The sequence below is a fragment of the Octodon degus genome, unplaced genomic scaffold, assembly GCF_000260255.1.
Source record: "Octodon degus isolate 3935 unplaced genomic scaffold, OctDeg1.0 scaffold00021, whole genome shotgun sequence".
NCBI classification, from domain to species: Eukaryota; Metazoa; Chordata; class Mammalia; order Rodentia; family Octodontidae; genus Octodon; species Octodon degus.
The window spans coordinates 9300573-9313466 of NW_004524597.1; the positions used below are offsets into that span (position 1 = coordinate 9300573).

At 53.3% G+C, this 12894-nt stretch overlaps 1 protein-coding gene across 1 annotated transcript; it reads right to left on the reverse strand.

Annotated features, from left to right (window-relative positions):
- Window positions 1-3542: 3542 nt before the first annotated feature.
- Ntn3 (netrin 3) lies at window positions 3543-5973 on the reverse strand. The gene is made up of 6 exons (XM_004627854.2): window positions 4980-5973; window positions 4720-4908; window positions 4483-4632; window positions 4314-4364; window positions 4120-4194; window positions 3543-3887 (listed from the first exon to the last, which is right to left on the reverse strand). Exons 1-6 carry the CDS (start codon window positions 5905-5907, stop codon window positions 3547-3549), a joined length of 1734 nt encoding a protein of 577 aa, XP_004627911.1. The 5' UTR covers window positions 5908-5973; the 3' UTR covers window positions 3543-3546.
- Window positions 5974-12894: the final 6921 nt, after the last annotated feature.

Here is a 12894-nt window from a genome sequence, read left to right on the forward strand (position 1 = left end):
GAAAAGAAAAGAAAAGAAAAAGCTCAAATCTTTCTCTGAATCCCTACACCCCTCTCCATCTCCACAGGGTCTAGACACTGTTCATCTATACCCACAGCAAATTCTCCCTACCTCTTTGAGAGGCATCTATCACTATGTTTGTTTTCTCACTGCACTGTTAGTAAGCTCCCCAAAGGCCTACAGAGTGAGGTATGGTGTGCATACCTGTAATCCCAGCACTCACTTGGAAAGCTAAAGCAGCAGGATTGTTGCAAAGTTGAGAGCAGCCTGAGCTACAAAGAGAGCTCAAGGCCAGCCTGAGCTGCATAGTGAGACCCTGTTTCAAAAGACAAAAAAGGCTGAGAGCAAAATCATAATAAAAATAAATAAAAGCCAAGAAGAAATCATATCTACCACCCTGTCTAGCACAGTGCCTCCTCCTCACATAAAATCTCAATTCAATAAATCCATATTGAAAGAACAAAGAAATTCATCAGATAATGAACTTAGGTTGGTTCTCAGTAAAAAGCCCAAGGTTCTACTTCTTTGATATTATCTCCATTTAGAAGTTGATGCTGCAGCCACTGAAACTGCTGCTTCAACTTGAAAAGGGTTTCTTTCTTCCATTTACAAAGTTGTCATAACAGAAAAGGTATGTTCAATGCTCAAACAGGTAAAACATTGAACAGGGTAAATGTTAAGTGCTTTTTTACAACCTGCTTCATTGTCCTATGCACTTTAAACCAGAAACCATCCAAAAGTAAACACTTAAATATGTCTTCTGAGGTTGGCTCAATCTCTTATGAGGATTAGGAGCAACACTGCATGCCCAAGGTCACTCTGACCTGCTAGACAGCCCAGGAAGGGAAGGAACAACCAGCAAGGCCCACCTGCAGATGAATTTGTAGACATAGGAGGTTTTATTATTGTTACGAACACCCTGCCTATGTTACTTCTGCATCCTAGGTCACCCTTAATCCAGTTGAATGCTACTGTACCAATTCTCTAGCTCACATTCATCACTCTGACAACACCACCTTGATTTCAACAATCATTAAGAGAGCCCCTGGCCCACACCATGCCAAGTAAAGGGGAAACAAAAGTGGTCAGGATGTGGCTCCAGCCCTGTTCACAGGCTACGACAGAATTCTAAATAGAACACTTGCTACCTAGTACTTTCCATAAAGGCTTTATCTCAGTGCTGAAGAGATTAGGAGAGGATCAACGTTCAGAATAAGAGGAAGCACATGCAGAAGTCATACCCCAGCTATGAACAGTAACTGTAAAAGCTTTCTTGAGCAGTTCTATCTGGGCTGTCTTTCCCTTAAAGTGAAAGAATCTGCTCACTTCAAAGCAATTGAGCAAACATTTATAGGTGCCTACGATGTGCTGGGGACAGAGTGAAAATGGAGCTCTTCTTTGCCCACAAATAGATGAAATCGCACCTCATGACATTATGGGATGGTTCTGTAAATTGCTCAGAGTTATCTGCTGATTTTGGAACAAATACACAACAAAAGTATTTTCATTCACCCTGGGAAGGCAGACAGACTTCCAACCTTTCAAGACTCCTGCTAAGGATAAGCTGCTGGGGAACAACAACACCACCACTGCCACTACCAGCCTGCTTGTGTCTGCATATGATTCAGGTGATTTTTTTTTTTTTTTTTTTTCGGTACAGGGGATTGAACTCAGGGCCTTGCGCTTGCCAGGCAAGCGCTTATTCTACTGAGCTATCTCCCCAGCCCTGATTCAGGTGATTTAGACAATCAAGGCAAGTCTTCATCCAGGAGGGCTACAGCACAACTCCTTCCACACAGTACTTGATGTCAAAGGCTTCTGCTATCAGTACTCCTGCCTGGAGGGGACCTTGATAGGTGTACCTCAACCTGTTCCAGCTTTGCCCACTAGCTGTGCTTCCTCACGGATGCAGATCACAGGGTTGGGGTCCCTGCTCCTACTTCCCAGAGCTTGGCCAGAAAGAGTGCTGCTGCCTAACACGGTAGCCAGACATAGGGCACCTTCCAGACAGGTCTCCAAGGCTAAGAAGAAACCTATGCGTCAGGTGGATAGGATGTCATGCTGGACAAGTGATGCGCTCAGCTCTGAAGAAGCTTTACATCTTCCAAGGGCACAAGGTATCAGACCAAGTCTAGAAGAGGACTTCCTAACCGGCAGAGGAGGAAAATTCTTCAAGGAAAGAATAAAAAAAATAAAAAAATAAAAAAGACACTTCTTTCCGGAGATACCTCGCCCTGGGCCAGGAGACCCAGGGCGAGGGGGTGGGGTGGGGAGAGAGCTGGGTAGGCTGGCCGGTCCGAGGGTGGAGAGTCTGGCTCCAGGGCCCGCATCACGACCTCTGCGCGGTGCCGGGCTCCCAAACCTCTCAGACTGGCGCGGCGACGCAGCCGCGGCTCCTAGCGTGGTTTGTTCTGCTGGCCCCAGCGCCGTCAGAGCGGCGCTCCCCTAACCCCGTACCCGACCGCCACGCCCCCGCCTCCCCGCCACGCACCCACCTCCACGCGCCGCACCGTTCTCCTCAGCTTGTCCCGACAGCGCCCGACCTTCTGCGCACGCGCCTAGGCGGCCCCGCCCCTGTTGAGCACGCGCCGCCGGCCGCCCACCTCGAGAGCCCCGCGTTTCGGCCTAGCCGGCTCTGGGCATGCGCAATGGCACTCGGAGGCGGCCAAGGCGAGAGAAGAACCCGTAAAACAGCAGTACGGAGCGCAGGGGAGGGGGTTTATGCGGGGTGCAAGGGGAGAGCTCAATGAGGCGGTGCCTCGAGCATCCAGAGTCCAGACAGCTGCCAGCCAGAATCGCCGTCCGCAAAGGTCACGGGTGGACCATGACTGCACATCTGCCACGTCCTATTTAAAGAAAGCGAAAAAGGGGTGCGCGGAGATCTGGGGATGGGGTCCTGGGCGGTAGAATCCTAAAGCCAGGGCTCGGAGACGCTGCAGACGGTATCTGGGAGACCAGAATGGGGAAATGGACACTAGCCTGGCATCCTAGTCAGAGCAGCCTAGAGACCACCATTTGACAGAGGCAGTGGTCCTCATGCTGGAGTTTAGTGCCCTCTGCAAGAGGCAGGGATTCTCAGTTTGGGGACTGGATTTGGGTCACCCACCCATAGAAGTTCACAGCTGTCCAGGGTGGCCTCAGTCCTTTTGGGGTCAGAGCGCTCTCTGCCGGTCATAGCATCAGGGGGTTGAAGTACAGTGGCCTGTTCTCAAAACCCCTGAGGGGTCTCGGCACTGCAAAAGGATTCAGCCTTGTAGGGTATCGGATGCCGAGGTAGCCCTTGTACAGAGCAGACAGCGCCGGTGTGTGAAACGTGTGGGAAGGATGGCTTATCATGGAAGCCTTTGAGAGTTACAGCTGAGCAAGACACCTCCCAGCAGCTCTTCTAAGCCATCATTCATCTCTGTGTGACCCAGGCATGAGGCACAAAGGGAGGGAGAGTGTGGGGGCCCAGATGGCTGCGCGCCCGAAGCAAAATGCAGTCGAGTACACAGGTGACTACGCGCCGCTATGTGGGAACGCGTCCCCCACCCCACCCTCCAGGACTCAGGCGGCTCCGCAGCGCCCCCGTCGCTCGCGCCGCTGTAGCCTTCGCAAGCGCCGCGTCCACGCGTCCCTCCAGGGCAATACGAGACTCCCACGGGCGGCGCTGAGTCCAGGTCCCCGGCCCCCGGCGGTGGCCCCCGGCCCACTTCCCAGCAGCAGGTAGCGGCGTCCCGGAAGTAGGCGCGGGCAGCCGCAGGCCGCGTCGCGAGCCGGCACCCAGAGAGAGTTGCTTCCACGCCGCGCGCGCTCCTCTCCGCTCCGGAACACTGCAAGCACTGCCACGGGGAAGCGCGTCCACGCACCGTGTGCCTCGCCGAGCGCGTTCACTGCCACCTGCACCGCTGCAAGGAGGGGGAAAGCAGGCGGACTCAGGCGGGTCAAGGCTGATCAAGTTTGGGGCCCTACAGGGAGGACACAGAACGCCCACCCAGGTCGCGGAGGACACAAACGGGGGTGGGTGAAAGACAAAGGGCGGGGTCAGCAACAGTCAGGGACCTGCTGGACGGAAGGATAGGAAGAAGTTGAGGGAAAGGAAAGTGAAGGGCCTGGACTTGGAGTCCTGGGGTAGCCTACCATAGTCTTTCCGGCAGAACTTCTTCAGGCTGATGCGGTAGCTGCCATGGGTGGGTCTGCAGTGGGACTCGCAGTCTATAGAAGAGGGGAGGAGGCTGGCAGATTCCCAGGAACCCCCTCCCGTTCCCTCTCCTGCTTGAAACTTCCTCCCCAAAGGTCATACCAGTCTGGAACCCTATTCTTTGTCCACTCACCCTGTGGTTCTACAGGGCTGCTCTCCTCAGTGGGTCCAGGCACTGGGGTTTCTGCAGAGAGGGTGGGAAAACGGCCTGCGATGGGGATGCAGGGCAACCTTCAGGCCTCAAGGGACAGATAGGCAACAGCCAGGAGTTGAGGTGGCTGAGGCAAGGCAGGGTCACTCACTAACACAGGGTGCCACGGGTGAGCGGCTCTGCTGGAAGCCAGCAGCACAACGGTTGCAGGTAAGGCCAGTGACACCATCCTTGCAGGGACACTGGCCTGTGGTCTGGTTGCAGGTTTTGCCAGCAGCACCAACAGGGTGACAGTCACAAGCTGAGGACAGAGATGGGAAGGGCTTGGTCAGAGGCCCACCTGGGGTCCTGAGAAACCAGTGTGACAGCATGCAGGTTACTAGCTCACCTCTGCAAGCACGGCGGTCACTCAGAGCACGGCCTGGGTCACGATAGAAGCCCTCCTGGCAGTAATGGCAGTGACGACCAGCAGTATTATGCCGGCAATTGAGGCAGACACCTCCACTTCGGCGGCCAGACAAGCGGTACAACTCCATGTTGAAACGGCATCGTCTGGCATGGCCATTGCAGGAACAAGCTGCAGGAAGGGATGGGTCAGGGGCTGGCCTGTCTGGTCTGAGGTCCCCAGGCCACCCTCCAAGGCCTCACCAAGGCAGGCGTGGGCTTCCCTGGCCGTGGCCCGCTGCCATGGCCTGTCGCAGTAGAAGGGCTTGCAGCGGCCGCAGTCAGGGCCCTCCGTGCCATGTCGGCAGTCGCAGATCAGGTGGCCCTGAGCATCCAGCAGGCACCGTGAAGCATGCCCATTGCACTTGCAGCGCCCGCCCACCTGCAGTTCAGTAGCTGAATAGGAGTAAGGGACTATGGCATCCAAGTCCCTGGTATCCCCTGGCATAGTAGGCCTTGTGAGCAATATGCGGATATCTGTGGCGGTCACCCAGTCTTGGAGCACCGGGCTGCTGTCCAGATCCAGGACTGGTGGGCTACCATCCTGCACGCTGAAGGCCATAAGGCCACCACCATCAGGGTGAGCCTGGGGTGCAGGGAAGCACAGGGCTTCAGGCCCTGGGCCGGTAGGGCCATCCGATGGAGCAGGTGAACGCCCATAGTCCAGGCCACAGTGGGAGGAGAAGAAGCCGAGTGGAGCCCAGCTGTGGCCATGGTCCTGGGACTTGAGCAGGGCCACAGAGGCTGGGGGAGCTGAGCAGAAGCGCAGGCTCACAAAGACCAACTCAAAAGCCTTGCCCAGAGGCACCGTGAGAGTCACATTGAGGGGCACTCGATGCAGCACTTCAGAGCGCCAGCACACAGAGTTGGTTGAGCCCCCAGCCAATGTCAGGAGAGTAGCAGGATGTGCCCGCCGCGGGTCTGAGGCATCACAGGCCCGAGTGGCTGGACGCCCACATGTGCTGGACGCAAGTACCTCGCGGCCCAGAGCTGCGTTTACCAAGCCCGGCATGCAGCTGCGGGGTGAGCCCCCCTCATCATAGCAGGGGTCAGCAGGCGCTGGCAGCCCAGGACTCATCGCCATGGAGAGCGTGCCTGAGGTCAGCAGCAGCACCCAGGGCAAGCCGAGCATGGCTGGAGCACTGGGGGTCAGCCAGTTGGCCAGGCCCCTTCAGCTCTGCCGTTGGCGTGGGAGAGCTGGTCCTAGGGTCTGCCCTCCTGCCAGTAGTATGGTGCAAGCAGAGCCCCTAGGCAGCCCCAACCCAGAGGTGGGAGCAGCTGAGGCCCGCCCTGGGCTGAGAGGCAGAGGGGATGTTGGCGTCCTCCTGCTGGGCCTGGAGCGTTGACAGGCGTTGCCCTCGCTCCCGATGCCTCCGCCCGTAGAGGTCCCACCCGCTGCCCGATGCTCCGCTCGCACTCACCCACCGTGGGCCAGGCGGAGCAGGTCTCCCGGCCTCCCGGCAAGGGCCGAGGGCAGGCGGGGCCTGGGGCGCCCGGGCCGCAGCCTCCTTATGGCTGCAGCAAAGGCTAGTGATCTGTGCCAGGAAGAGGTGGGGGGCGCAGCAGTCGCTAGCCAGAGCCCAACCAAGGGCGGGGCTGCTCCAGCCGGGAAGGAGGAGGGAGGGAAGGGGAGGGGTCCTCCTTTGCACAGCGGGAATCAGAAGCAGATTCAGATGTAGGCTGGGCCAGCGGGGGAGGGGGCTGGGAGGCCCCGGAGCCGGGGGAGGGGCCTGGGGAGCCTGGAATGCGCTGGCGGAGGGATGGGGGGGAGCTCAGCCCTGCAGCCCGTGGGGGACCACCCAGCAGGGTCCCAGGCCTTGGCTGCTCTTGAGGTTGTGCCAAGGTGCTGGGTTGGGGGCTCTTGGCCATTGCTTCACTGAGGGCCATCACAGAGGGAGGAGGGCCTTGGGTTTAACGGTTGAGCCCTGGTTAAGGGGGGCACCCCAAGTAGGGCTAGTAGGGTCCTGTCCTCAAAGCTTCAGTCTGTTCTCCCAGAAAGAACCCAGGGTTGCGTTCTGGTCTGATTTTGAATCCAAGCTGCACCAATTTCTGGCTATGTAGCTTGGAATCCTCACTTTCCCCACTCACCAACTTGTGATTCAGCTTCCTCTGTGGCATTTTTGCTTCGAGTATCTGATGAGCACATGTGGAAATGAGTCTAAACTGGAATTACTATGGCAGATTTGAGCTCAGCTGGATATAGCCAAAATTTTGTGCTAGGGCTGGTGAGATGGCTCAGTAGTCTAAAGCACCTACTCAGAACAAGCTTAGCAAAGCACAGGGACCGGGGTTCATTCCCCAGCACCACATGCCAGCCAGCCCCACCCCCTGGTGGGCTCAGCTGGCCACACACACACACACACACACACACACACACACACACACACACACACACACACACACACACACACACACACAAAATAAAAAAAAATGTGCTAAAGCATCTTTGAATCTCAGAATGTCTAGTTTTGTTATCATTATGACTCAGAAGTTGGAGCTAGCAGGGAGAAAAATGAATGCTCTAGGAAGATGGGATGGTCCATCAAGTGGTCACTTGGGATTCAGAGTTTGGTCAGGTCTTCAGCAAGTCTATGGAGGGGTAGAGGGTGAGGTCTAACCCATGTGGAGGGGCTGGTCACAAATGAACATGTTAGAACCTTGAGCCTGCTGGCCCACACTCTACCAGGTCTGGGCAGGGAAACAGGCAGTAGCCAACAGACATCAGGGATCATTCAAGACAGAAAAAACTCCTTCCCTACCACCTTTAGGTCCTTGGCAGAGGGGGGATCAAGCATCCCAAGAAGTATTAAGGGTTGGCCCCATTTATATGGAGGCAGGGAACATATTACATCTCCAGAGCAGCCCTGATACATGAATTCTCACACTTTTGGAAGGAAGGCTGATTCCAGGGTGGGCCTCTAGCTAGCTAGTGGAGGTCATATGGGTATGGCTCTGTAGGCAGAGCTGCCACCCTGGACCACAACAGAGGTGCTATAAGAACAACAGAGGAAGAGGAGCAGAAGTGTGCTATTTGGGACAGGGAGAGAAAGAGGACATTGGTGTCTCCCAAGGCAAGCCAAAGGGGCACATGCAGCAGGAAGGCCTAGAAGGGTGCTGGGCCCTGGCTTTTTTCCTGGACCAACTGACTCCCTAGCTCCAGCACTTTCTTGGGCCTGACATGTAAGGATGGATATGAGCCTGGCAAACTGGAGGGCCTACTGGCCAGTCTCTTCATGTCTAGTAGCCATGACTGCTCTTCAGCTTCCCAATAAGTAAAAACATTCCCTTTACAATAAGCTGTTGTGGTCTTACACTGTGCTCTAGGATAGGTTATCTACAGAAAGTTTTCTTCCTAATAACCCTCAGAGGCCTTCCCATTAGCTCAGGTGTTTAAGTGCCTACTGAAACAAAGCAGTCAGGCTCAGGATGCTGTGGTTCGATCCCCTCATCCTCAAGGCAAACCAGACCTGCTCTGAAGGCAACCTGAGCAGCCCCCCCAAAACAAACAAAACTAATAACCTTTAAGGTCCTTCTATACCTCTAGCTCCAAACCCCACTGGGATATAAAGATCCTTGATGGGCACACAGGGGCTAAGGTCTGTCATTTGGGAGCATTAGAAAGGCCCAGGCCTGTCACAGGATCCCACTGAGCTCAACAGGTCTCCCAGGAAAGCCAGGCTTCAGAACTGCTGCCAGAGGTCTTGCATGCAGCTCTGTCTTCAGCCTAGTCTCCCTGTGAGCTGGGTTTTACAGAACATCTGCTGGCTTCTGGTGTGGGTCAAGTAGGTGACTGGGGCTCAGTGATGATCAACTTAGCAGGGGAAGGGAGAGGCTAGGGCCTACAGGGCCATTTTGTTACCAGCTCTTAGGGGACACAGATTCTCTCCAGACTTACCCTCTGTATGTACACTGGGGTTCTCAGGCCTGCTCTCTCAGATGGTGTGATGGGAGCTGGACAAAGCCCTCACCATAATCTATGGGTGAGGCCCATTGCTCCCAGTAGAGCCACTTGTCCCAGCTTTTAATTTTTATTTATTTATTTTTTTCGGAACCAGGGATTGAACTCAGGCTCTTGTGCTTGCCAGGCAAGCACTTATTATACTGAGCCATCTCCCCAGCCCCATGTCCCAGCTTTTTATGCTGCCCACCTTTTTAGTCTCTGCCGCACTCCTTTTGCCCTCACCTGCAGCTCTTCAGGACAGTGCTGCTCCCCTCCCCCCCAGTGACAGGTGCTGGCTTAGGGGCACAAGCAGTGGAGAAATTTTGTGAGATACAGAGCTTGACAATCCCATGCCACAGGGCTACTGGCTAATCAAATAACTCCAGGCTCAGGCCAGGATTTGTCCCCTCCAGACTTGTGCAAACCATAACTTGTTCTCTTCTTGCACAAACATTTATTGTGAGTCTATTAGGCCTTGAGGGGAGGCAGCCCAGGAGGCCAACAGTCCTTGCCCCAGTGGACTGTATCATACTGGATTCACATTCTGCTGCTTGCACCCCAAGCCAGGTGAGGGGAACTGGTGCTTGGAAGCTCTTATGTGCAGAGGCTCTGGCCCACCCAGCACTTAGCCAGGCCTACTTTTTGGTGGCAACTGGCTCTGTGTGCCAAGAGAAATGGTAAAAAGCAGTTCTGGGTTAAGGAAGGATATGAGCAGGCAGCGCAGAGAACAGGCCCATAACCCCCTCCGCCAGAACCTCCCAGGGCTCTAGGAAGCCTTGATTTATTTATTTTACTTGACACAGGGTCTCAGTACAGTTGAGACTGGTAGTTATCGCCCTGTCTCAGCCTCCCTTAATGTTGAGGTTATAGGTGTGCACTAGCATACCATGCATCAAAGCTAGGCAGGCACTTAGACTGCCAAGCTATTTCCCCAGCCCTGGAAGGCACAATTTAGAGAAGGGGTGCCCACATTTCTTGCACACATGGGAGGATGCTGCCCGATGCCTGGCACCCAGCCCCAGCCTCAGGATGTCCTGTCATCCAGGGGGATGCAACACCCAGCTCTCTGCCTACACGTGTGTGCCAGTATAGGAACTAGGCAGCCAAGAGTCCAAGGTCCATGCTGAGTGCTGCCAGCAACACACCTTTGGTGAGATGCACAGGGTCCACACAGTGAGAAAGTCAGCGTGGCAGCAGCACTGCTCAGTAAGGCCAAAGGGCAGGATACAGTGCCACTCACTACCGTTGCCAAGAGTTGAGTGCACAAGATCTTAGAGGGTTGGAGGGAGGGGTCCAAGTTCCAGTAGGGCAGGCTCAGATGGTGATAGCTCCAGGTCACTCATGCAGCTGACCAACTGGGTGGTATCCCTGAAAGGATGTGATGGGGCTATTCATCGAAGCTTTCGCTCTCTGGCCAGCAACGTCAGACCTGATTGGCTTTGGATGTGGTGAGGACATCCAAGATGCTAGAGAGTTCTTCTACCTACATCCAGCTTTGGTGGGGAACTCTTACTTGCACTGAATCCCACTTGGGACTTAACTCACAAATATGCTCTCACAATGCAGTTCTACCTAGGGTGCCTCCCCACCCAAGGTCCTTGTACACTGATGATAATCTTAAGGACACCTCCAGGGCCCTAGATTGGCCCTGAAATGGGCAGATTGAGTTGAGGACCATGAGCTCCCTTTGTATCTGGCCAGGACAGAGGTGAACGGTGGCCCTGTTTCCTATGATATGGTATATAGCGAGTGCAGGACATTAAGCTAGGAGATACAGTGGCAAATCAATCAGGCCAGTTGAAATAACCTGAGTTGCTGGGTGTGGTGGTATATATCACTGGAACCCCAACACTCCAGAAACTGAGGCAGGAAGATCATTGCCTATGTAGTAAAATCAAGGCCAGCCTAAACTACAATATAAAAACCCTGTCTCAAATTTAGAATAAAGACCAAACACAAACCAAGAACTCCAAGTAAGCCGCCTACTGTGGAAATTGACACTATATAGTAATTGTGGTGGTGTTCATCCTGGAAATTACAGGGTCCTACAGATCAGAGCACCTGTGTATAAGTTCTGTAAGGAGTAACAGACTTGCCTGGAGGTGCTGGATGCCAGCCTACCAGGACTGGGCAGGCCACAGACTCCTTTCTTGGATCACAATTTCCTTAGGAGCTGTTCCAGGAAGAACCCTTAAATGCAATGGGGGTAACAGTTTTTCATTTTCTACTTTGGACCATCATCTGGTTCCTATCAACCTTCAAACCTAGAGCCTTCTGTCAGATGGCATTTTTCTCTGGACTGTGTAGCTCCATAGATAGCTGTTCACAACAGGGTCCAGTGTTCCAGCTCTAAAGAATGCTTAAGCACAGTAAAGAATCATGCAGAGAACACCAAGTACCATGGCCCTAGCCTGACATCATAGCACTCAGCCCAGTGCTACAGATGCACTATACCATTACCATATACCAGCCACATAGAGAAAGAGCCACTACTGTTTGATGGTAGTAAGGACAAATGTGGGAATTAAAGCTGAGTCCTTAAGAATCTTGCTGAAAGTCTCACAGTAAGAAACAAGACATGATGTAAACCCAAGTGTTAAGCTTTGTGTCCAGTTCTCCCCTCAAAGCCTCATGCAGTCTTTGGGGCAGGCTTCTAGTTTGTCATTAATTCATGATCCAATGCTGGGACTATGGATGAGTGATGCTGGGATTACAGATGTCAGCATTAGCCCGCCCCAGAATCTGAATGCAATATAAGGGAGGCTCGCTTGCTGTTCCTTTGCTGCTGCTCCGCCATTTTTGCTCTTGCTGTTTTCCACCGCCATACACTTCAGCCCCTCTGCCATAGAGCCAGTCAGGTATGGACTGAAACCTCCACAAACTGTGAGCCAAATAAACCTTTCCTTCCTTAATTTTGGGTGTAAGGTATTTTCTCCCAGAAATGTAACCAAGACACAAAGGCTAGGGCTGCAATCCTAATTCCTGTCCTTTATTAGATTCCAGCAGTGGTGAGGACTCCTTTCACAGGCGATAGGGAAATCTCAGAGGTGACAATGGAGTGGTAGGGGTGAAAAGGCCTTTCCCGTGTAAGAGGCTCCAGTGGGGAAGAGGCTACATTACCTACCACAGAATTGGTACCAGAAAGTGCTGGGCACAGGGGATCAGGAATCAGTGAGGAAAGAGCTGGGATGACTGGGGGCAGTGTAACCAGCCTAGTCTCCAATGTGGGTTTATGGTTTTTAGTCTCTTGGTAAACTCAGTGCAGCTCTAGGCACTTGGCAAGAGGGGGCTTCAGATACGCTGAGGCAAATGCTCACCTTGAATGGCCCTGCCCCTTCCCTTATGCAGAACGATTCATATCTTTTTTTTTTTTTTCTTCTGTCATGTTATGTATTTGGCACAGGGTCTCACTACACAGCTCGGACTGTGTAGTGATCCTCCTGTTTCCAGCCTCTCCAGCACTGGGATTACAGGTGTGCATTACCAAGCCCAGACTTGGTCGCCAGCTCAGCATGCCCCGGGGTGGGGCTGGTGTGGCATATGGGACCAGGGATCAAATCCTGGTCACTGCACTTGCCAAAGCAGGCTCTTAGTCCACTGAGCTATCTTGCTGGCCCAAGATTCATATCCTTGATCAATTCACTTCATATAATTTTCTTTAGACAGGGTCTCGCTCTGAAGTCTAGGCTGGCCTTACTGCCTCTTCCTCTCAGGTACTGGATTATGGTACTTACTACCACAGCCAACTGGATAGTCTTGATTAATAAGGCTATAAGGAAATAAAAACTAGAAAGGACCCTCTATCAAATTTTGTTTTTTGTGTGGTTTTAAAATTTTTATTTTAGGGAACATTCTACAGGGTGTTCAGGGTCTCACTACTGGAGTAGTGATTCTCCTGTTTACAGCCTCCCAAATGCTAGGATTACAGGTGCATGCCACCACACCCAGCTTCAATTGCTGGTTCAGCACACCCCGGGGGCAGGGCTGGCACGGCAGGCCGGGGGATCAAACCCCTGGCCCCTGCTTTCAAATTCTACTTTGGTACAATTTAAATATACTTCCTAAAGTAGTATTTTTTTTTTTTTTTTTCAGAACCGGGGATTGAACTCAGATCCTTGTGTTTGCCAGTCAAGCGCTTATCCTACTGAGCCATCTCCCCGGCCCCAAAGTAGTACTTTT

Bases quoted from the DNA above. Each gene is read 5' to 3' on its own strand.
- Ntn3 (XM_004627854.2), bottom strand. From the start codon at position 5,907: ATGCTCGGCTTGCCCTGGGTGCTGCTGCTGACCTCAGGCACGCTCTCC. The intron at 4,909-4,979 runs GTGAGGCCTTGG...CCCTTCCTGCAG, and splicing joins GGAAGCCCACGCCTGCCTTG to CTTGTTCCTGCAATGGCCAT. The intron at 4,195-4,313 runs GTGAGTGGACAA...CCTCTTCTATAG, and splicing joins CAGCCCTGTAGAACCACAGG to ACTGCGAGTCCCACTGCAGA.